The sequence below is a fragment of the Eutrigla gurnardus genome (genome assembly GCF_963514095.1).
Source record: "Eutrigla gurnardus genome assembly, chromosome: 7".
Lineage (NCBI taxonomy): Eukaryota > Metazoa > Chordata > Actinopteri > Perciformes > Triglidae > Eutrigla > Eutrigla gurnardus.
In genome coordinates, this window is record NC_139921.1 from 12,674,230 (window position 1) to 12,700,173 (window position 25,944).

The following is a 25,944-nucleotide window of genomic DNA, read 5'->3' on the forward strand; positions in this document are numbered from 1 at the left end:
GAAACTTTTCTGTAACATAAATTGAGGTGATGTTGTTCAGTTCACTTAGTGCTGTATTATTAGTACATTGATGGAATTAAACCCCTTTCTGTTAACATTATTACATTCGTTGTGTGACAGTGTTTTTATTGGGGGTGCAGGCTATCGCTCCTATTAAATTTGTGATGGAATTTGATCTCGGCTTGTTGTGGATTCCTGTAAGGGATTCAGGCCCAGGGAAATTTCTATCTCAGGCATTTGAGACAGATTGGCACACTGGAACGTGCCGGTGGCCAAAAACGCAGGGTGGACCGGACTTGGATGTGAACAGGAATGGCTTTCGTTTCTCACTCCAACATCAGCCCCAAATCACGGCATAAATCTAGTAATGTCTGTTTGGGGAAGCGGTTCCTACTCAGAAGCCACTCGGATCACACAGATCAGCGTGTTCTGAAAATGCCCTGCAGAGTGCATTGTTTACTAAACCTTCCAGTAATGCAAGATGAAACATGTTACATTTTCAAATACCTGTCAAAGATGTCTTTTATAGATGTTGACACCAATTAAGCCTTGTGTCTGTTCCTAACTATTCAAAATTACTAAGTTAGTAATTATTAATCAAAGAAAATACATTTTATACATGTGGATGTTGAGATTGTTTAAAGGGACAGTGTGTAACATTTTAAGTAATTTATTAGCTAAAATCAATATCTTCATTCATAAATAGGTCCTCATAAGTATATAATTACCTCTGCCAATAATCTGATTTATCCTTGTAAGCAAATAATTTCTTATTTGTATTTACATAGTACAAGTTGATACAACTTTGCATAGGAATGATTGTATGCACTCATTACGCACAGAACTGTGCATATGTACTGTTGATAAATGAGGGCCCTGTTCTGCTTGAGATTTCTGCCTAAAAGCCTGTTAAGGCAGTTTTTTCTTGCCACTGTCACGCTGTAATTGCTCCTGGGTGATGTTGGGACTTTGAAAATGTATTGACTCTGATAATCATGTTCAATATGTAAAGTGTCCTGAGATAACTTATGTTATGATATGACACTAAATAAATTAACTGAATTGAGTGTTGGCTATTACTATTAAAAATGCTGAGCCAACCAAGACCGTTATCACAGTAATCATCAGTTATGTCCAACAACAATGTATCCAACGAGCCAATTAATCATGTAAACATGTTGATGAAGTTCACAATGCTTCACTAAAAGGTTTGCTGTGTCTTAGGGGCTAAAGGTAGTTACGGCTGCTGTGGGGGATTTAGCTTTCAGGCTCTGATAAACGGTGCACTCTTTAGCTTTTAGATACACCATATTCTGTGTGCTGTAGATGTATTTATTTCTCCAGCTTTGCATTTCACATTACAAACACTGCAGAGTGATGTCCATGTGTCCGTCACAAGTCTTGAATGCAACTATGTCTGCTCGCTCTGATTACCTCAAACGACGGTGCACCCAGCTTCTACGGTCCAGCCAAAAATGTTTGTCTCTTGTCATTAACTGCTGTACATTGTTTTAAATGTTTTTATATATGATACCATGGTGGTCCACCAGAAGGGGTGACTTTGCCTCTCTATTAGCTGAGGAAAATACTTAAGTTAAGTTGTGTACTTCTGCTCTCTTCTTATGCAGTCGTTCTCTTAGGTCTCCAATGCGTTGATCCATAACTGTCACCTGGGCATTCCTCTTGTTCAGTAGCTCCTTGTTCTGGGCCAACTTGCTGCTCTGCTCCAGGTTATGACGGTTACGAGCCTGAAACACATTAGAAGTCATATACACTCCTCTTTCTAATGCTGAAATAAGGAGATTGACAGTGCATTTTACCTGCAGCTCCTGGTAGAGTTTCCTCAGTTCCAGGGCTGCAGGACCAGACAGAGCCGATCCTTTCTGGCCAGTGGGTGCCCCCTGGGACCCGGTGTGTGTTCCCTGAGCTGTTGCAACAGTGTGTAGCTGCAGGCGTCCTCTCCTTAAATCCTCCAGCTGCTGGGTCAACTGGTAAAACCATTAAGAGAGAGCTTAACAACTCACCCGATTGTAACTCAGTCCTGCTAGATTTGGACCCATAATGAAACCTCCCTCACAAACAACCCTCAACATTACCTGGTCAACTCTGACCACAGCAGACTGCAGTTCGACCTGCTTCTCCTGAAACAGGCTGCTAACATGGTCAATCTCTGCAGCTGCACACGGAAACCAGGACAATACAAATTAGACTGAAATAGCTCAGGTAAAACAGCTTGACTGCCATTGTATTTGCTTACTAATTACCCTTATTAAAGTTTGTCTCTATTTTTGCATGCCTGCACATATCTACAGCAATATTTAAAGCCAAAGACATTTTATCCGTATCACATATTGCAATTGATTAGCTTCCAACTCATTACATTTGCACAGACTATATAAATTGCAGTGCCTGTAATCCATAGTCATACTGTAAACTCTGCTCTGTGGTAAGGCTTACAGAGGTTTCCGTTGATCAGTTTGCTGTAATCTACTTGTCCTCTCATGGCTCGGATCTTCTTCAGCTTGGCTTCCTGAGTCTCCACTCGCTCCTTCAGCCGCTGCAGCTTCTCAGCTTCTGACTAAATAAGACACAAAAAGAAAAGACACGAGCCTAAATAGCCATTTGAATTTTCATCTACTTTTAGTCAACTTTTAATGTGACAGACATCAATAATAGAAGACAGCCTACCTGTGTCTGTCCGTGGTTAGACCTGACTCCTTGGTGTAGATACTTCAGTCTCTGCTCCTAGATGAAAAAAAAAGTTGAGGACATATACAATGGTTGATCCTAGAATGCTTGCATTGTTCTGCTCATTCCCTTCCTACCGACCAATAGGCTGCCCTACCCTACCTATTTGTCCAGCCAGACCAACGGTTCTTGCATTAACGATATCCACATTTTAGATTTCCGATCCTTTTCAGGCACATTTTCAGTCATGCAGACTGACTTTTGTGATGACAAAAACATGACCCCAGTTTCCTAGAATACTTTCTTTGAATATTTCAAACATTATTTTTATGCTTTAATTTATTACCATAATACCTTTTAACTCAAAATAGACAAGGCCTCTGTGGCAAATGATGTATTTTCTCAGAACAACTTACTGGAGTGAAGGAGTACAGCATGAACACACCTATTTTCTGTTGTTTTTTTTTTATCATTTTGTAAGTATTCATTTGTGTTTTTTTGGGCTTTACTTTTCTCACTGGTTTGAACTAGTTTGCTGTCTGATACTTACACACACACTTTTTATTGTGTGTTTACATCTTCACATTCATCAAGTTGTCATTTAGAATTTCTTCGTACAGACTGATAAAGGTGCTGGAAATGGAAATACTGCAGTTGCAAGTGACACAGGCTGTTATTAGATTGATAACGGCATAATTTCCTTGTGATCATATTGGTCATACAAATTTACTGGTTTGCACTGATTTAACAACAATAACACTGCAAGACCAATTCATGTCCCATCTGTGTTTGAAACTTTCCTTAGTTAGTTGAGTTATTACAGTTAAAAAAATTGTGCACCCACACACTTTCTTTTTGTCTTCACTTATGATGCTGTTGACAACATGCTGGAGTGGTGATATCCAGGATCCTTCTCATGGACAAAGGTGACACATCATTTTTTTACATGCAAAATTGTCTTGCCGTAGTGAGCACTTATTGGCACCTCGACTTATAACACTGATATACTGTACTTCATGACTTTGTACTTGCAGCATGAGGCCACACGCTGCCACCTTTCACTAAGGTAATGTAATAAAAAAATATATATATTATTAGCATCATAAGTCCATGATCAGGTCAACACATTTTTATAAATGCTTGTATTATCAGGTCAACACTTGTCAACACTTGTTGACCTGATAATACAAGCATTTATAAAAATTTAGCAAAACTTTTTCATACTCTCGCGTGAAACTCACGTGACGGCAAGAGCTGGGTAAACACGGAAGTGGCGTTGGCGCAGTGGTAGCGTTAGCAGCAGAGGATAGAAGCTATCAGGCAAGAGTTCTTTTAAATAAACTCCTGGTGTACTTACAAGCTTTCAAATGCCTCGTTTTGTGAGTACAGACCCTATGTGTACTACTGCAGAAGTTTGGTAACATTCATGGGGTAATTTACGAGAAATACAAAATGTACCATTAGCGCCACTACTAAGCCATTCAGCTGATAGCCCTATCTTGACCAATGTTGACCATCGCTAAAAATGGCTGGATGTCATGGTGGAAATTACCTATGGTGCATTTCACTCCGAACCATCACATTAAATAATATCTTGATTTATATTATATTTAAGTGTATAAGTAAAGCATGTAAAGTCGTGTGTGATGCTGACTGAGGCAGTTTGCACCTCTCTCTGTATCGTGCTGGCACGTAGCACAGCTGACCTGTGTGAGTGTCTCTCTCAACACACACACACACACACACACACACACACACACACACACACACACACACACACACACACACACACACAGACACACGCACACACACACACACAGAGGAAGATGGAAATGGAATGTTGGCAAGAATTTACAATCATTCACTGGAAAAATGCACATTCACACATACGCACAATCTAATAACCCATTACACAAAGGGCAAAATGCATGTTGTTTCATGCAACTACAGTAGTAGTGTTTTGGACTTTTTTTCCTGGAAGTTGTCAATCAATGTTACAAGGCTCGAAACTGCCTCTACATGGCAGCCGGGAGACATTTCCATTAAGTAAGACAAGGAAATACATGAACACTTACACACGCGAAGGAAACACTTTATAGCTTTTTGCTGCTTTAAAAAAATGCACAATATTGCCACAATATAAACCCCATCAGTCCACAGTTAGCCTTGAATTACCCAAATTGGCCAAATCAAAGTTGGTGGTTGAAAATAGCACGGTTCACTTCATTACATAAATAGACACTTCATCAAATCAATGAAAATACTTTAACAAAAGGAAATACTTTTTTTTTTTGGCTTGGCCTTCTGTCTGTTTCCTATATGCTGCAGAGTATAAGGGCTTTTTACAAACTAGCTCCTACACCCTCTCCCTACCCACGACCACTCTGTTTGTGTGTTCCCGTGGCAGGTCTGCCAAATTAAGTGCCATTCCAAACCAATTAGTGGGTAGTTGAAGTGGGTTATAAAACCCTCCAACAGCGAGCCTGCATCTATGCTAAATTACTCACCACGTGCACCTCAACTAAGAAAGACATTTAATGTAATAGTAATAAACAGAAATTAACAACCTAAAGGTTAATTGTATTTAGGATCATATATACACAGAGGTGGAAAGTACGAAGTACAAATACAAATACTTTGTTACTGTACTTTTTACAGTTAAAACATTTGTAAGAACAATAAATACTCAAGTATTACACATACCTGCATTTTCAGGTATCTGTAATACTTGAGTATTTATTGTTCTTACAAATGTTTACTTTTACTCCCTACATTTTTATCAATCATTTTTTTCGTATTAATTGGATACGTCAAAATACAGCCAGTAATTGTCCTTCGAGGATACTTTTTACTTTGAGTAAAATTCAGATCCTGTACTTTTTCACTTTTACTTGAGTATAGAATGTGTGTAGTAATGACACCGGTAGTTGTTTTCAATTTGATTGTGTTGTATATTTACAATGACTGTTATAGACAGATCCTGAAAAATAACGATGTCTTCCTGTTTCTGCTAGAGAGAGGGTAGTTTGTCCCGAAGCTTGCCGCATTAATTATGGCCTCCACTCTAATGAAAGGGACTTCGTTCAGGTTTGAGTGTGACTAGAAACAGTGCCCTCATGAAGGAGTGCAAGTGGGGAGGGGTTTGTCTGGAAAAGGCCCGAATTCTGCTTCAACTTCCCAGCAGCAACCTGATGACCTAATTCCCTGTCAAATCTAAGGTCACTTCCTAGTGTGGGAATAGCCATTATCTGAGTCTCACATACGTAAACCCACACACACACAGACACAAAACCTGAATGTTGTCTATTGGTTAGAGCTGTTCTTTCCTGCCAGTCCATAAACCTTGACCAGGATCACATGTCCTGTTTCCAAGGAAGATGTATGACCAAAGATCCTCACACACGCACGCACACACACACACACACACACACACACACACACACACACACACACACACACACACACACACACACACACACACACACACATTCTTCCAAGGCTGTAGCTCCTGCAGCTCCAAAGCCAACCTTTTCAGGCCGACTCTAATGTAGATAACCTCACACTAACTGACAGGCAATCCATCCAACAGTGTGTGTGTGTGTGTGTGTGTGTGTGTGTGTGCGTGTGTGTGTGTGTGTGTGTGAGAGAGAGAGAGAGAGAGAGAGAGAGAGAGAGAGAGAGAGAGTGTCTGTGCGTGCATGCGTGTATGTACAAGTTACCTTGGCGACCAACATCTGTTGCTGGGCCTCTATTTGTTGCTGTTGTCTTGTGGCCATTTCCTGGAGCTCAGAGAGGGTAAGCTCCACACGGGGAATCTACACACACACGCACACACAATTGTAACATATTAATAAAGTATGTCGACAGAAAAAACTTGTGTTTCCTCCTGTGTATCTCTAATCACTGTTTCCATATATTATGCATAACTGAGTTTCTGACTTTTACTGTCTAGGTGAAAACCCAAACAGTGACAGCTGCATACACCTATCACTTCACACTTTGGGTCACAGAGCACCTTCAGTGCGCTACAGAAATGTTATTAGGCTGCAGCTGGTGGCCTTGGTGTGACAGAATTATAGTGGTCGCGTTTCCCAGATTCGTTGAGAAGCTCTTAAGTGCTAAGTTCTTCTTAGGAGCGCTCTTAAGAACGCTGTGAAGAAGGATGTGTTTCCCAGAGTCGCTCTTAGCTTAACGAGATCTTTCACTAAGAAGGAAACGTAAGATCGAGCTGACCCACTCTTAACAGCCTTCTTAGCGACCAAATGCTCAGTGATCACTATTAGGAAGCCGTTCGGCTGATCGCCCTATCTTGACCACTGCTGACCATCGCTAAAAATGTGTGTTTGGCTGGATGTCTTGGTGGAAATTACCTAGGGTTCATTTCACTCCGAACAATCACTTTGAGAAAATCCTTTGGCTTGATCTTAAGGTTCTCCTAAGAAAGCAATTAAGAACGTATCTGGGAAACACCTGCATCTTAGCGCTCCTTCTTAGGGCCTGTCCACACGAAAACGTTTTCAGTGCGTAAAGGCAGAAGTCTTGTGCGTTTCGCTCCCGTCCATACGAATCAAGCGTTTTCGCAGTGTGAAAACGCACTTTTTTGAAACCAGCTCTCAGGGTGGAAAAGAAAAAAACGGCACCCACCCCTCCGTTTCGTGTTCGTTTTCGTGTGGACAGTGAAAACGAATACGCTGATGTCATCGCCCCGCTCCTCGAGCCTGACTTCTTCCCCTGCGACGTCTCGTAACAACAACAACAACGTCAGCCTCCGTGCTCGTAGCAGATATTCTGCTCGTCTGTACGACGGCGTATCAGGGCCACTGTATGAAAAAAAAAAGGAGCCGAGAGAGGGGGGCGATATTCCGGGGAAAAAGCTACTTTATTACGATGCTAACAAACAACCGCTAGCTAACTTCCCATGACTGTAGGCATTTATTTGTCTAATTAATCCATCCCAACGTGTGACAACGCCTCGTCAAGGTCCTTAGGGTGACGGCTGTTGATGATTATTGTTGGTTTTATTTATATGGGCCAAATTGTCATCTTGTGGGTGTTTATTGATCAGGTGGTAGGGCGGAGATTAGCCGTAACTCTCACGTGTTGCCATAGCAATAGCAAACATCCGGTCAAGCTCCGTCTCTTCTTCTGCGTTTTTGTAGCAGAAACAGCGCCGCATAAGGGCCTGGAAAATGTACTACAGCGTGCTGAGTCGTTTTCAGTGGATTCGTCTGGACGCGGATTTTCTTGAAACGACGCCAAGGCAAAACGGAGAAAAACAGTTTTTTTGCTTCGTCTGGACGGCCCGTTAGCCCAACCCGAACAATCAAATCTGGGAACGCGGCCAGTATTGGTTCGGGGTAAATCGCTTTGGTATAATATCTGCTTTGGCCATTTCAGGGGTGTGACACAAACATTAACATCAGCTGGGAAAAAATTAAATTACACAGATCATTTGTGCTGTATTTTACTGTTTTTTGTTGTTGTGTTTTTTGAGGCATAGACACCTTTTATTAGCAGTGGATAGATTGGAAACATGAGGAGAGAGAGAGTGGATGTGACATGCAGCAAAGGACCTCCGGCCGGGATTCGAACCGGGTCGGTAGCGTATGTACGTTCGTACATGGCATGCGCTCTAACCACTCCGCCAACTGCGCGCCTATTTTACTGTTTTATCAAACCCAACAGGCACACAGAATACTTTTTTATGTAGCTGTGTCTGTGGATGTTCTTCAGAACAAACATTTCTATGATTGTACTCAGAAATGTGTGTGTGTGTGTGTGTGTGTGTGTGTGTGTGTGTGTGTGTGTGTGTGTGTGTGTAAGGCGGTCGGTTGAGGTCAGGGGAGAGAAATGCCTTTAGCAGACAACAGCAGAAGGTTTCTGCCTGGTCACATCCTGCTATTGTGTATGTTCACTCATGGACACACACAAAAACTATGCATCAGTATGCAGTGGAAAAATAAAAAAATATTACAAATTAATATTTAAAGCTTCTAAATGTTATTTGATTGATACAGTGGCTGTTTCCACATATTGTCCAATGGAAAACAGCTTCCTTCCTTCACGCAGTCACAACACCATAATACATACTGTATGACAGCTTTAACCCATGCAGCTCTGCACTGTCTCAAATGAAGCAGTAATACAATATTGGAATATCATGTTTTGGACTAAAATGCAGAGTAATACTGATTGATGAATGGCACATAGCGTACAAGTATCTGCCATTTTGAGTCATTGTAGACATTAGTCTAATGATTGTAATGCATATTTTATATAAAGGTCATACAGAGTACTAACTATGTTTGTTAACCCTTAAAACTAAATAAAATAGTAATAATAACATTGATCACAGGATATAAATGTCCATTACCTCACCTGCAGTACACTGTATATACCGGTATGTATGTAGACCAAAATATGTGTTGTCTAAAGTAAAGAGGAAGTTTTTGTGTTGTGTTGGTCTGCCAATGCAATTATTCCTGTGCTTCTGTATATGTAAATGAGGATACATTAAGAACATTTCAGTCAACACACAGGACTAAAGATGAAATCTCAATAAACACATTTTGAAGTAGAATTAGCGAGCCTATTGTAGTCCATTTCACTGCAGCATACATATGTTTACTTAGATGTAATATGGTCAAGTATTAGAATTAAATAAAAATGGGACTTAAATGAAATCCTAAGGAACTTCAGTGCTAACTTGTAGTAGCTCTCTATCCGTGCATACCTCACAATTTGAGGTTGTCAGATCATTTAAAGTGACTATTGTGTAAAGGCTTCACTAAGAGATAGGAGAGTTGACATTGTCATTTCACCCAGATCAACAGAAAAGATGTCTTTTCTATGATTTGAAAAACACAAAAAAACAGTCTTCATCTAAAAATAATGTCCCAGTTACACCAAACAAGATAGTTTTGCTTTCAAATGTATTTTTATTTGTACTTAAGGTAAAAACGTACAGATGTTTGTTTATTTTTAGTTGGGTGAACTTACCCTTAAAACTGAACTTTCATAAAAATCTTGATACGTTTGGTTCGTTATGTCAACTGTCTGAGCATTGCTCTGACACATATGGAAGCTGCAGAAAGTTATAGAGGCCTGTAGTGATTGAAATTTAAGGGGTCGTCACCTTAAGGTTTAGGAGCTTGAACATCATGTGGACTTTATTCAAAAATGTATTTTACCAGCAATCTGATAGACAAGTCTGGGTTTGGCGGTTGCCAGGAGAACGGCACTTGACTGACTGCATTGTGCCACGTGTAAAGTTTGGTGGAGGGGGAGTTATCGTGTGGGGTTGATTTTCACTCTAAATGCTTCAGCATATCAGGAGATGTTGGACAATTCCATGCTCCCAACTTTGTGGGAACAGTTTGGGGCTGGCCTCTTCCTGTTCCAACATGACTGTGCACCAGTGCACAAAGCAAGGTCCATAAATACATGGATGAGAGTTTGGTGTGGAGGAAATTGACTGGCCTGCACAGAGTCCTGTTCATATACAAGTCAAGGCAGGTGAGCGAATACTTTTGGCAATATAGTGTATATCTCAGTGGAGTCTTTAATGCCATTGTGTGGGGAGGAGCTGATGAAAATTTTACCCTTAATAAAGCCCTGAGGGTTATGACGATTCTTATATATGAAATCAGTGAAGTAAATCAAACCCACTGGTCATTTAACCACTCTAACTCTGACAGCATTAGTGCTCTGCTAAATACTAGTATCAGTAATTAATGACACTGATAGCCACTGCTATTATTGGCTCCATGATGACTCATGGCATTCTTAAGAACGCATACACACAGTATTTCCAAAATAATGCACACTACATCATCTTTTAGATGATGACATTATTTATTACACTGGTTTTCCAGTCAGTGGTGCCACATGTCATGTCGGCATACTGCTGACCTCTAGGAGAGCAGAGAGGATATACATTTGATAACTACATCACATATTTAAAGTTTGCTAATAATAAAATTCAAAAAGAGTTCAAATTAACTTTTTTTTGTTGCATACCTTAAAGCTAAATGTGTAGGTTGCTCATAACATGAAGATCATTATGACCTTTTTTGCTCCATATAAGATGTATTATGTGAGTAAACAGATTCAGTCTCAGGGCTTTAGGCATCGTCAGCCTAAAACTCTAAAAAGCTGTAACAATTTTTTTTAAGTAGGTGGATACAATATGCAACATATTTTCATTGTAAACACCCAGGACAATAACCAAGATTAGCTTGATTTAAAAGCCTTAATCTGATCGTCATCAGTTGGAATGAAGATCAGTTAAAACAGTGTGGCCAGTAGTGTGACTCTGTATCCTCAATGAGTTGGCATGCATCCGCAGCAACAGAAAAGTTAACAATTTGCCTAGCGCTGAACAATCGTGTCATTCATTCTGCTTCTTGTGCTGTCAACACACTGGACAACATCCTGCAGACTGTGCTGCTACGAGTGCCCCGGCTGACATTAGCATGCAATTTCTATCAGCTTCCTGTTGTGCTGTATTTACCTGCAGGCTGTCCCATGTGATCCTGCAGGAGCGGACTTTAATTTTGCTGCATTGTCCTTCAACAGTGAATTCCTGCACCAAATCCACCTCATTCCACTCCATCCTCAAAGCCTCTCGGAGAACCAGCGGGTCTATATGGTTTCAGATATAGGAAAATGTTGCCAGAGGCTTGACAGAGAGAAGCTTGGAGGCGATCCCTATCACAACTTTCCCTCTCGTCCGCCTGGTGATGTACTGTGATTTACAACACTCTCTCCCCTTCTCCCTCTCTATCTCTCAGCCCCACGCTCCCTCTACCTCTTCCTCTCTGTCATACAAACTCTCTCCAGCATTGGTGGGTTCCTATATGACGTGTAAAGCCCACTAGTGTGACACTGCATTCAATTACTACAGTAAACATGGAAACCTATAAACCAGTACAAAAAAGAGGGAAAGTCGTCACCACATGCCTTTATTTTATACCTTGCTCTTTCTCTACACTTCCACCTTTCTATAACTCTTTCTTCTTTTACACATCTCATCATGTCCCTGTTTCTGTACCACCCCTCTTACCTCTTTTCCAACAGCCCCATTTTTCTTAATCCCAATCTCTTTCTATATCTACAGTCTCTTTCTGTCAATCCTTGTTATCCATCTGCAGCTGGCTTTTCGCTGCAGCAACATCCCCTTCTCTCTATCTCTCTCTCTCTCTCTCTCTCTCTCTCTCCCCTCTCACACCTCCCTTTTTCTCAGAAGGGAAATCACTGCACCACAGCCTGATGGGGTACTCTCTGTTCTCAATCAACCTCTGCCTCCTGCTCCAGATGTGTGTTACGAGGGAGATGACGATGATGATACCGGCAGATTAACGGCCATGGTAGCATGCATGATGATCTCCTGGCACACATTGTGGCTTGATGTGTCCACCGACACACACATGACATGTGTGTACACACATACGGACACACACACTAGAATAACAGCTGCGTCATATTTTCTTCCCTCTGCTCTCTGCAACACACACACACACACACACACACACACACACACACAGACACACACACACACAGAGTGGCATATGACTTAACTGCTGCGTCACACATTTTTGTTTCACTCTGCCAAACAGACACACTGTCTCTCTCAGATTAACACACAACCACACACACACACTGGCATTTGACTTAACTGCTGCATCACACTTTTTTTTATAATTATATATAACATAGCAGTAGTAGTATTTAAATTGGATGGCATTTTCATTAACATTCAGTCATTTTTTTAAAAGACTGAAACGGATGAAACTTCTGTTCCCTTCACAATTTGACTCTCTTTTTCCAGGTGCTTAAACAGATTTAAAAACATTCAAAACACTGAAGGACATTACAATTCAAGAAAACTATAGAAACTCTTGGTTTGAAATTATCTTCGGAAAGTTGTCAGCTCTAAAGAAAAAAAAAAGTTACATTAATTTTGATGAGGTATAACTTTGCACATTCTCAAGTAGAATACATGGATGTGTTGTTTTCAGGAAGTCTATTGATTCACCTGCAGACCCTTCAACCTGTCGGCACCTGAATGGCAATCCATGGAGCGGTACATCAGCGACTCTTCTTCGTGGCCAAGAAAGATAAGCCAGAAAGATATACCATGTATTGATTACTGGGGTTTAAACAACATTACTGTCAAGAACAAATATCCCCTGCCATTAATCAACTCTGCTTTTGAAACCCTACATGGTACCACCGTCTTCTCTAAACTGGACCTTCGCAATGCCTACCATCTGGTTCGGATTAAGGAGGGAGACGAGTGGAAGACCGCCTTCAACACTCCCCTCGGACACTTCGAGTACCTGGTCATGCCCTTTGGCTAGGGGTGTAACGGTACACAAAAATCTCGGTTCGGTACGTACCTCGGTTTTGAGGTCACGGTTCGGTTCATTTTCGGTACAGGAAGAAAACAAAATGCAAAATATAAATGTGCTAGTTGTTTATTACTTTTGTGCTTTTAACAGTAGGAACATGCACTGGAGCTAGAATGCTGCTCAAAAATATAAATACAAGTATTTAAAATATTTATTTAAAAAATAAAAATAAATAAAAATAACAGACTGTTTCTTTAAAAAAAATTCTCCATCTGATGTGCAAAATTGAACAGTTGCAACACTAAACAGTTTCAATTTGTTGCTCAGATTAAATAACATGAATAAGGCTCAGACTGTTTTTTTAAAAACAAATCTTTTCTCCATCTGATGTGCAAAATTGAACAGGGCAGGGAGAGGCTGTTTAAATGCGGTGGGGAGCTGTGTTTGAACGTTACGCTCGTCTTTCTCCTCGTAGCGATGTTCACGTGGGGGTGGTGCCGTTTCAAATGCGTCAACAGGTTTGACGTGTTGCCAGAAACATGCCACGACCTCACATGAACAATGTCGGCAAACCGCTTTGCCGAAGTGTTCCCAAACGGGAGACCTTAATGTCGCGGGAGGGTCCTCCAACTCTGGCTTGTTGCCAACGCTAGCGGCATTAGCCCTGACGTCCGCTACTACTGCTGTTTATTGTGTCGCGGTGTGCGCAACTGCGCATGTGCGGCTGCAGCATGCTCCACAAATGCGGTCCTCTACTTAATATGTCCGTATGGAAACTCGTTCGGTACGCCTCCGTTCCGAACCGAGCACCCCGTACCGAAACGGTTCAATACAAATACATGTACCGTTACACCCCTACCTTTGGCCTTACCAATGCTCCTGCGGTTTCCCAAGCCATGGTTAATGACGTGCTTAGGGACTTATTAAATCGGTCTGTGTTTGTATATCTTGACGATATCCTCATTTTTTCCAAGGACACTGCTGAACACATCATTCACATATATTATCATGATATAATCAGGTGTTACAGCGCCTGTTGGAGAACAGACTCTATATAAAGGCAGAGAAGTGCGAGTTCCATGTCCCGTCAGTGACATTCTTGGGATACATTGTGGAGAGCGGGCAGGTGAGGGCGGATCCAGCCAAGGTTCAGGCCGTGGCTGAGTGGCCAACACCGTCCTCCAGAAAGCAGCTGCAACGTTTTTTGGGTGGTGGTCCACCGGGGCGTCTGTTTGTGCTCGCTCCCAGGTTCTCCAGTGGGGCCATTCCTCCCGGCTCGCCTGCCATCCGGGGGTCAAAAGAACCATGTCCCTCCTCCGCAGACACTTCTGGTGGCCGACAATGTCAGGCACCACCTGTGCCAGAAGCAAGGCTTCTCATCGCCCCCCCGCTGGAGAGAGAGTGAGACCAAGGGCGTTCCAGGGCGCCCTTGGTCTCACATCGCTCTGGACTTCGCGACTGGTCTGCCCCTCTCGGAAGGTAAAGACACCATCATGACTATTGTTGACCGCTTTTTCAAAATGGTGCACTTCATCCCCCTCTCCAAGGTGCCTTCTTCCACGGAGACTGCCAACCTCATGGTGGACCACGTTTTCCGCATACATGGTGTTGGGGTAGTAGCAGGAGCAGATTTGGTTATCAACAACTAATTATTAATGTCAATATGATTATCGATATTAATAATTATATTTAATATATTATCATGATATAATCATGAATATACGGGGCACCACCCTGGGATCAGAGAAAAGATAACCTAAAACTGTATTCAGTCTCAATATAAAGGTTTTATACTCACATGCCAATCATCGTGATCATTGGCATAGAAGTATAAAAACAATCAAACAATTAAAAAGGCGTGAAATTCGAGCACTAGTCTTCACAACCTGCTGTTATCCAGTGACACATACACAACAAGCACAAGAGACCGCTAGTTATAATATAATAAGATTGATTAAAATCAGTAATAATGATCACAATCAATAACACTGCAATTAACAAAGCCTTACTACCTAACTACCTAACAAACAAAGCTAAGCTAAACAAAGGAAGAGACACACGTGGAGTGTGCATGCGTGTGTGTGTGTGATGAGAGATAGGGATGGCCGGGCGCAACCACCAGGTGGAGCTATTCTTCACAGCGTTCAGGGGCGGGGCCGCTGACGTCAGATAGAATAGCGAGAGAGAGAGAGGGAGAGATGGCTGGGTACAGCCACCAGATGGAGCTATTTTCCACAGCGTTCAGGGGCGGGGCCGCTGACGTCAGATATGGCCCTTTTCCACCGAGGCATTTTGAGGGCCGGTTCGGATCCAGTGCCCAATCGCGAAACAGTTCTTCCTGTTTCCACAGACAAAAGCCGGCTCTTGGCCAGGAAAACTGGTTCCCGAGCGGCCCCAACTCCTTGCTGGGCTGGAACCGGCCCCGGAAGAAGGTCTTGCTTACGTTAAGGGCTGTGACGTAATGATGTGGCTCTCTGGGCTCTCTAGCCGGTGGAAACGCAAACAGGTTCTCAGAAGGTTCGCAAGTTGAACCAACTGCGAACCAGCACGGGCACCGACCCGGTTCTTGAACTAGGTTCGCGTTGGTGGAAAAGGGGTAATAGAATAGCGAGAGAGGGAGAGAGAGAGAGAGAGATGGCCGGGTACAGCCACCAGATGGAGCTATGTCCTTGGCGTCCGGAGACGGAAACAGCTGGCGGAGGATACGTGTGGGGGCGGTGTATGTGTGTGCACATGTGTGTTAGCCGGAACAAAGAGAGAGAGAATGCGCGCGTAATGCACAAAGGATCAGTAAGCGATTACCATCACATGGGAGCTCGTGAATGAACCGGCGTTCGTTAGGTGGGACCCCGGTCTTTTAACTGATGGTAGATCACTTACTGAGCTCGTGAATGTGTCCGAGATTGGACACACACTGTTACCGAATTGAAACCCAGCGGCGTGGGTACACAATCAGCATTCAAATACAACAACACAGAAAGCAACGGACTCGGCGGTTCGTGATCAAAGCTTAAAACACGTTAACAAGAATTACAAGCATATCCTACACTATCAAACTTATGTCTCTGCCCAGACTGATAGCCTCTTACTTTGTCGATGTGCTTAAGTCCGTCTTGTGCGGCGGCAGTGCTTCTTGACGCGCCGGCGGCGGCGGCTTGTGGTCCGCGAGTCCTCGGCGGCAGCGGGGGACGCGATGAGTCGGCTGAGTCCAGGCGAGAGCGGAGCGTAGCGGTTATGCTTGTCGATGATCGACTCGACTGAAGAAAACAGTTCGTGTTGCTTCCTTCCGCGAGCAACAATAGAATCGCACGGCTTAGCGATTTAGTCAGCTGACTTCAGACAGGAGCGGGTCGTAGAAGTTATCCTTCCGGCTGGTCGCTGAAATAAAGAAACCGTTTGTGTTTCCTCTTCTGCAGGTAAACAAAGAATTGCGCATGCGGCGATCTTCTCAGGATCCGTAATGATAAAAAAAAAGGAAAAAGGCTAGTTGAGAAAAAGGTCCTGCGAGTTTGGGGAAAAGACTGTGGTCTAAGACAAAGGAAACCGTTAAAAATTCGCCTTTTGTTGCAGCGGTGTGCTGCGGTGGAGGAGCTCACCTCCTGTTGCAACGTTGTGTTGCGATGGAAGAGAGAGTTCCTAAGGCGGCGCCGGGTTTTATACCTCACGGCTGCTCCCGGGTACCCCCTGAGGTACCTGTGGTTGTCAGCCAATAGGGCACCAGTTGTGTGACGTTGCACTTCGCACCTGGGTGAGAAGTAAAGCCAAACAGGACCTGGAGACAGCCCTTTGCTGTGTCTGTGCTCAGAACCCTTCCTCATGGTGTACTTAACTTACCTGGGTCAAATACACACACAATTCCCTCACCTGCTGGGCTACAGGTATGTCACCTTTCGAGGCCTCATAATGCTACTCACCTCCTCTCTTCCCTGCCCAGGAGTCGGAGATAGCGGTCCCCTCCGTACAACACCATCTCCGGAGGATACGACGGATCTGGAGGGAGACCCGGGTGGCGCTGCTCCGCACTCAGGAGCAGAATCGGAGGATGGCAGATCGCCGTTGCACGCCAGCACCCGAATACAGGTCCTTTCAAAAGGTCTGGTTGAACTCTAAGGACATTCCACTCAATGTGTCATCCAAGAAACTTGCCCCTCGCTTCATCGGTCCGTATGAGGTCGAGGTGGTAATTAACCCCTGTGCTGTTCACCTCAAGCTTCCCGCTGCTCTCAGGATTCACCCTACCTTCCACGTTTCCCAGCTGAAGCCTGTGACCACAAGCACTCTGTGCCCTCTGGCCGTCGCCTCCCCCCCCCCCCCCCCCCCCACCCCCCCGATGCATGGACGGCCACCCGGCCTTCACAATCAGGAGGATCCTGGATGTGCAACGCAGGGGGTGGGGCTTACAGTTTCTGGTGGTTTGGGAGGGGTATGGTCCCGAAGAGAGGTGTTGGATTTCCCGGGCCCTGATCCTCGACCCGTCTCTCATCAGGGATTTTTACCGGGCTCATCCTGACTAGCCCGGTATAGCTCCTGGAGGCGCTCATTGGGGGTGGGTACTGTCATGATGGTAGCATGGCAGCCCTCCTCTTCCCTCTTGTTTCCGTGTTTGTTTTCCCTGTTTATGTCTCCCCCATCCGTTGTGTGTCTGTGAGCTGTGGGCGTGGCTATCTCCGGCAGGCTGCACCAGGTGCTGCCCATCTCCTAATCACCTTCCTCCAGGATAAAGAGACCAGCCGGATGGCTAAGCGTCGCCAGATCGTTTCGTCAGCAAGAGTGGTAGTGTACAGCGTAACTGGCTCCCATTCTTTATTCAGTCTTCTTCGTGTCCAGCGCATTAGTTTGCTAACCACCTGTGTTTTCTGCCTCAGCCTTTGCTACCCATTCCTGCCTGCCTGCCTGCCTGCCGCTCTCCCCGTCTCCCTGCATGTCTGGTTCTCGGACGCCACGGCGTCACCGATTGTGGAATTGTTTGTTCACCCAGAGGACGCCATTACATACATTCTTGGAACTCACCTGCACTGGGCACGCTCTGGAGAGCTCACCACCACGCACCACGAAACCCACCAGTCCCTCCTCCTTTTCCCTCGTGCACTTTTTCCTCACTGTGAATATTGTAAATTAAACCACGTTTGAACTTACTTAGAGTCCTGCATTTGGGTCCCAGGTCTCTGTGTCCGATCATAACATCACCTCTGCTAAAATTACTTGTAACCTTTTGTCTATAAGTACATCATTAAGCTCATGTCTCTCGTTTCCTCTGATTGAGTCAACTAAATTTGGAGGACTTGAATACAGAAATGTATTAGTTGATTGGGCAAATATAAATGAGTGGGTCTCGTTTCCTCTGATTGACTCAACTAAATTTGGAGGACTTGAATACAGAATGTATTAGTTGATTGGGCAGATATAAATGAGTGGGCAGCTTGTGATGATTCCGTTACTAACAGCGTTACTATTTTCAGTAACGAGTAATCAAATGTATTACTCTTCCCATCATTATAACGCCATAACCGTCGGTGCCAAAAAAGCTTGAATTGAAGCCAACACGTAAAAGTACTGGTTGTTGTGGTTGTACTACATTTAGGATACATACAATACATATACGTAAAATGATACAGTCCACCGAAAGTAATTTAGCGTACATCAGAAGGAGATTTTTTTTACCTTGGACGTAGTACATATGTCGAATATGAGTTGGTCATCGAATTCAATGCCGAGGTATTTGTAGCTGCTTACCCTCTCAATTGGTTGGGCGTTAATAGTGCTGTTAAGGATGTCACTTTTATGACGTCTAAAATCTATTATCATTTCTTTCGTTTTATTTGCATTAAAAGCCAGGAAGTTATCTTTACACCATTTGGTGAAGTTACTCACCTCTTCCTCAAAGCTGGTTAGTGCTGAGCTATCCGGTTTCAAATACCCCACAATGGCAGTATCATCTGCATGTTATTATATTATTAATATTATTTAAAGAAAATGTGTGTGGATGTTCTAGCTCGGCACTCATTAGTATAACGTGTGTAGAGTAGAGGAGACAAAACACACCCCTGAGGGGCTCCGGTGTTTATGAGCCTGTAGGTGGAGATGACTGTGTTAAACCTAACCTGTTGTTACCTGTTTGTTAGAAAACTGTTTATCCAGATTATGAGCTTTTGGTTAACCCCTAGCTCTGCCAGTTTACCTACCAACAGGTGGGGCTGTTTGGTGTTGAATGCACTGCTGAAATCAATGAAGACGATCTTAACAAAGGTACTAGGCCTTTCCAGATGTTCCAATATGCTTTCGGTCATTGTCAGCAGTGCATCATCCACCCCATTGTTCTAATCATTCAGCCCTCCAGTAACGAAACCCATCCGAATCCCCATCTGCTGTAAGCTTCAAGTAAAATGATGTCTCCTAATCTACAATAACCTTTAGACATTCCTGCCACCCTGGGTGAACCAAAAGGGGAAACTCTGTTATCAGAACTGCTCTGGTAACTGACGTTTATACAGCAGGGTGGACTGCTGGTTACAGAGGTCATCATGTAAGTGAGAAGTCACATCTTTGAATCCCACCACTGACAGATTGTACATCAACATGCATGTGTCCTCCTGGCATTGTCCTCGTTGGGCAAAGCAGTGAAGACCTTCAGCAACATTTAGGAACAAAAACAGGAGGACCAGCTGGATTAAGGGAGTGTTTAGTTAAGTTCTGGTGCACCACAATCCCACCCAGTTCATCCAAGCAGGGACTCTACTCCAACTATAGCATGCATTTAAATGATCTGAATAGACGATTAATATAAAAGATTTTTCTAGTTGTCAAACGGTCATCAATTCTGAAAGTCTGCTGACGTTCCTTAACTTAGACTATCACATAATCTATAGAGGCATTCCTAGTGATGACTTACAGTGAAACTATTCATCTTAATCTCCATCAACACAACCCCTATCATGTGTGTTTTGTCAAGAGCACACAAACACACACACAGAGACACACCTGACTTCTTAATATAGCCCTCAGCAGTGCTCTCACACAGCTGGACGGGGTAGAGTTACACACAGTTGACTTGATTGTGTGCGTGGATGCGTGAGTTAACTCAAAACGTGCCTCCGTTCTGAGGTCAGGGGTGAGGTTTACAGGACAGTCTTTGGGGGTTTCCACACATGCTGGAGGAAAACCCAGCTCCACTTCACTCTCTGCACAACACTGTTGTGTTACGTAAATGTATTTCACCATATGTTAAATTATCTCCTGTAATCCAGCACACATATAATGCACCAAAGAGCACATGTTGAAATATTATTTTACCATGTTTCTCAGTGGCGCAAAGTGAACAGAAGTGAAAGCAGTCTGACAAGGAGTGACGTTCGCTTCACAAACACCACTTCAACTCAACCTAGAGCTTTCTACAGTTACTGTGGTGTCTTCCTGGTTTTACCTTTCCTTCATCAACTTCTCACAGAACTTAATCTGAATTTATTATCATTTAATGTGTTTTAGTTCTGGAAGCCTCTCCATCTCACTGCTGCAGTACCACTCTCCACCTGAACTGTTACTGGTGGACCGTTGGGGGCGCTGTTTGGCAGAAACAATCATTAAATGCTGTTTAATGTGATATCTGGTTGCAACCTCAGATAAATCACACTGTAAATTATTTCCCCGTTAATTTACAGTAAAATACTGGCAGCTACAGTTGCAACAACAGTTTATTACTGTAAAAAACATTACTGTATTACAGTATCATACTGTAAAGTATATATATATATATATATATATATATATATATATATATATATATATATATTCTCTACAGTACACTACCGTAATATTTTTTAGAATTAGGATTCATCCTTTTGGGACCATGATACCTGTGAATGTCATGGCAATGAAGCATATATTTGATAAGATATGTCACTGAGCATTAAAATAGCGGACATACTGACCAAAATACCAGCATTACTACATTGTTAGCGTGACTAGCGTACTTTTCTGAATAAAAGAATGACATCAACACAGCCCATTTTCCCATTTATAGACTTGGGAAAATGTAATATTACTTTAGATAATATTGAATATACACTCTGCTGTAATGAGAAAATGTGCATAATTAACTATTAGCATAGTCCGGCTGAGTGTTAATGAGTTGGCAGGGCTCCAGACTAACTTTTCCACAAGTTGCACATGATTTGGACGCACCCTTTTTTTGTTACTGCATGGTATTAATCAACGTATAATCAATCTTGCATCTCTTCATCTTTTTTCTTAAAGTAGTTAGGTATAGTTTATGTGATTTATCTGAGGTTGCAACCAGATATCACATTAAACAGCATTTAATGATTGTTTCTGTCAAGCAGCGCCCCCAACCAGTAACAGTTCAGGTGGAGAGTGGTACTGCAGCAGTGAGATGGAGAGGCTTCCAGAACTAAAACACATTAAATGATAATAAATTCAGATGAAGTTCTGTGAGAAGTTGGTGAAGGAAAGGTAAAACCAGGAAGACACCACAGTAACTGTAGAAAGCTAGGTTGAGTTGAGTCATTAGTAGGGGTGTACGATATACAGGGTCGCCCGTAAAGAAGTAATCATATCACCATCTGTGTATTAACCACCACACAGAATATGAAGAATATTAAAATCTTTGGGAGTCAGAAGTTCACCACGACCGACCAGCTAAGGCAAAACAAAAACACACTCAGCAAACTTGAGAAGAGTCACTCAGCAAAAGAGTGCCTTATGACAAGAAGGGCAACAGATTGCAAGAAATGACAAACACTGTCACCAATTACATTTCAAAGGATACGGTGCCAATTCAAGCGGTCTTGCTTTGGACCCAAAATACACCCTACCTAGCCAGAAATATTTCAGTCAGACTCATACTACTACTCTTTGATTTCAACAATTTACTTGAATGACTCAGTTTTAAGTAAATTAATATCCAAAAATATTGAGATATTATTCTTTGTCAATACTGCACACCCCTAGGCCAGTGTTCAGATGAGTGATGAAAAAAAAATATAAAACAGCTGCACGCAAACACACACACACACACACACAGCCAAGTCACACCCTGACTTGGAGTCGTGCATCCACATCCCTAAGAAACCCATAAACTCTCTCTCTCACACACACACACAAACACACAGACAAAATAACACTGTCAAACCCAAATACAAATCGGCAAAATATGCCACACCTTGGCTGCACATAGCGTCCAGTTTGAACCAAGTTGACCTTAACACACACTGGGCTCTTATTGAGACACAAATACAGACACACACACTGCCAGAAACCCCGCCCTGACACATAGACAAACTGCCTGTCTGCCAATGTGTGCGAGTGTGTTGTGTGATTGTTGTTTTGAAAGTCGGCAAACAAAAACGTAAAGGGAAAATAAAGTAAAACACACTTACATACACAAAAATACATTTAAAAGTCACCTGTGCATTTTACAGTTTTTCAAACGTTCTATTATGAATGACAAGCTCATGTGAGGAGAAAGCAAAAGAGGTGGCGAGAAAGTGTAAAGGGAACACACACTTTGCTGAGCTTCACACACTCCCACAGAAAAGAAACACATTTCCCCGAACTCACCCCACGCTCCTGTCTTGTCTCAAACTATTTGTTTTGGCTTCAAACCAAATGTTAAAAGGTAGGGGACGTAGAAAGATGGATACCTCAAGATGACTGTGAAGGAGTGCGCGAGGTGATAGGGAAGAGGACAGGGAGCAGGAGGAGGAGCTGTTTGGCTAGCTAACAATCCTCTTAGCCTGGTTATGTCATGGGACCAAGTTAATCCTACCTTCACTGAGTGACCGACACATTGACACACACCTAGACACTGGCTGACTGACCAGCAGACTGACCAACACAGAAACGTGCACGCAAACATGATTGGTTACTGGCTAACTGAGGCCGAACTATAATGAATAGCAAACACGTGGTTGAAAATAGTTGTTAATGATGACTAAAAAGCTGCTAGCATGAGGTCAGCTGCTCTTTTTACAACATGACTCATATTTTGAAGGTAAGATAACAGCAATAAGTCAGGCTAATTCCTTTATTTATCTCTTTTCTCTCCATCTGTGAATACACTAATTATACTGTACATACATAATATGGGCTGTGTGTGTGTTCACTTGGGTCTTACTGGTAGAGAACTTTAATCATCACTGTCACTAATCCGTGGGCTAATCCGCTAGACTAAACACATACACACAGACGTGCACCTACATTGTTCTGTAGTGAAAACTCACAAACTCAAATACACACCAAAACATTGTAGCCAATGTTTTATTTGCATTCTCTACATCAAATTATTCTAGTTTAAGTATGATCCACTGCCAACTGAATTTGTATTAGTGGCTACCATTCTCTAACATTAAGCTTGCAACACTTAATATTTGAGGCCTGGCAAATATCACAACCAGCTGCTTATATTATAGGGATTTAAGTTAACAGCAAGCCTGACTCTGTTCAAAGCTCATCAATTAACATGTTATATCTTTTTTGTTGATCACATAAAAACTGAAGTGTAGGCTTTCTCTGCGCCAGTCAACAAGCAAGTCTGCCCATCTGCTGTTCTTCTTCTTCTGTAGAGCGAATCTCAGTCTGTGTGCTTATGTGTGTCTGTGTGTCTCTGTTGAGACACAACTTGCAAATAGGTGGAATAATTAAGTAATTTAAAAACCGCAATCACAAAAAGCAGTGGCACTAGGCTATATCTAATATATATCGTGGAAGGATTATGACATTTGATCATGTGGAAGGGAACTGGGCGAATTGATGCACCGTGAAAACAGCAGGGAGAAAGGAGAGGAGAGTCAGAAGCATGGGATATATTATCATTTATCAGAATTATATTATTTATGTCATATATAATACAACATTTATATTGTTCATAATAGATTATCAGTGTGTTTTCTTGCCAGATTCACCTTCAACACAAGGAGGGAATAGACTACAAGCTGAAACTATCACAAACCGGCAAGGGAGATCTGCGTCATGGCACATCCTGTGTGACCAGCCCATTTTTACATGGACGCCAAAATAACGTGCAAAGTGCTTCTCTGAAAATCAGGGTGCCTACGCATCCAGTGTGAAACCGGCTGTGGATTTAAAGTAGAAGGTGGATGTTTTTCCATAGTTGTCCAGAGGTAGGCTACCTGTTTACGACAGTTTCCAGTCTTTATGCTAAACTATTGAAGCTACCTTAATTTAAAAAAAATCCCAGAAATATCATCTTTCATCATTATCATAATGGCTGTATCCGAAACCGCATACTATACTGCTAGTACGTACTGATTTGGCCAAAATGTAGTATGCAGTATGCAGTATGCAAACAAAAGCAAAATCTGCAGTATGCGAAAAGTTCCCGGATGTCGTACTGATTCGGAGAATATTTCCAGTATGCATCCGACCAGTCTACTCTGCCTACTGTTTCCCACAATGCAATGCGCTGGAGCCTGGATAAATCGAGTAATGACGGAGCAAGAGAGCGTTTCCAGGGTAATACAAACGCCGGAGCTGGGACGAAAAAAAAAAAAAAAAACGCCGGAGCAGTACGGCGTTTATATTTGTTTACATAAGTACAGTGCATAGGCTACTTGATTATTGTGACGAAAGCTATATAGGTACAATAGAAATCCAGGCTGTTGTACATATGAAATGAAAAAAAGTACTCTGTTAATTCAAACTTTTTTTTATTAATATTTGGTGATTTCTGTACATGCAGAGCTCCCGAGACTATACTGTATACTGTCCACTACAAACAGCGGTTAAGATAACTGGCTTGCTGTCTCCCCCGGGACGACGACGCATGTTGGCCGGCGGAACACCTCTGGAGACGGGCTGCTGCCTCTGAGACGACCCGCTCCTTCCGGAGCTTCACTTCTCCGAAAACATCGAGGCAAATTACTAAACAGCCGTCATTTGGGTAAACTAACCGCACATTGGGGATCTAAACGGTTACTTTCTCGCATGAAAAAATATTACAATTTAATAAAGTGACATAATAACAGCGCTACAGCGGGAAATAAAACAGCTTTTCGCCTGTTTTACAACTACCGCTGCCGGTCGCCACGAAATGCATTCTGGGAAACTTGCATACTGCATACTGTGGTGTGAACGGCGTCGGTCTGCTGAAGTAGCATACTGAATCCCACATTCAGTACGCAGTATACAGTATATACTAACGCAGTATGTAGTAGGCAGTACGGTAGTATGTGGTTTCGGATACAGCCTATGTGTTGCAGTCTAGAGATCCTTATCAGAATCAGAATCAGAATCAGAATTCCTTTACTGTCCCTCAACGGGGAAATTTGTTTGCCACAGCAGCCAAAGGACACTATACAAGAAACACAATAGTAATAATAACAATAATACTATGCACAATGGATGGATGTTGAGATTGAGCTAATTAGATATGCATAACACAGCCTGTCTTGCACCCTCAGCCCAGCCCAGCCCAGCCCAGTCAGTGTGGGTGTCTTCACATACCTTGTCATTATGTGACTGTGCTGCTTCTGTGGTCCAAGGCTGCTGACTTCCTGCAAATAAACGAAAAGAAAATCCAAGCATAACGTATTGAAACATGGTTAGGGTGAGTTGAGCCTGAGACTGCTGAAGTAATGACTGACAAACACACACAAACACACACACACACACACACACACATGAACACAGAGGCCTTTCCACCGTGTGTAAATTACGTCAAAGATAAATGGATAGGCAACATCAGCCTTTAGGGTGAGAAAAGTTATATGACACAGCATAAAAATCATAAATTCACGATTTCAATAACATGTTTGTGTATTTCAAAGACATTTAACTTTTTTGTACATATATATTTTGTCTGTATATGTATATACACTCACCGGCCACTTTATTAGGTACACCTGTCCAACTGCTCGTTAACGCAAATTTC

The 25,944-nt window shown here is 42.6% G+C and overlaps 1 protein-coding gene across 1 annotated transcript in view; it reads right to left on the bottom strand.

The window, feature by feature from the left end:
• LOC311015862 (apoptosis-stimulating of p53 protein 1-like) overlaps positions 1-25,944 on the bottom strand; it is a gene marked incomplete at its 3' end in the record, with an annotated part of 71,704 nt that overhangs the window by 18,892 nt on the left and 26,868 nt on the right. The window contains exons 4-10 of the mRNA XM_084013302.1: positions 25,518-25,567; positions 6,408-6,503; positions 2,689-2,745; positions 2,458-2,578; positions 2,097-2,176; positions 1,821-1,988; positions 1,608-1,748 (exon numbers count right to left, since the gene is read on the bottom strand). Of these exons, the coding sequence (XP_083869428.1) occupies positions 1,608-1,748; positions 1,821-1,988; positions 2,097-2,176; positions 2,458-2,578; positions 2,689-2,745; positions 6,408-6,503; positions 25,518-25,567 (713 nt within the window). The remainder of the gene's footprint in view (positions 1-1,607; positions 1,749-1,820; positions 1,989-2,096; positions 2,177-2,457; positions 2,579-2,688; positions 2,746-6,407; positions 6,504-25,517; positions 25,568-25,944) is intronic.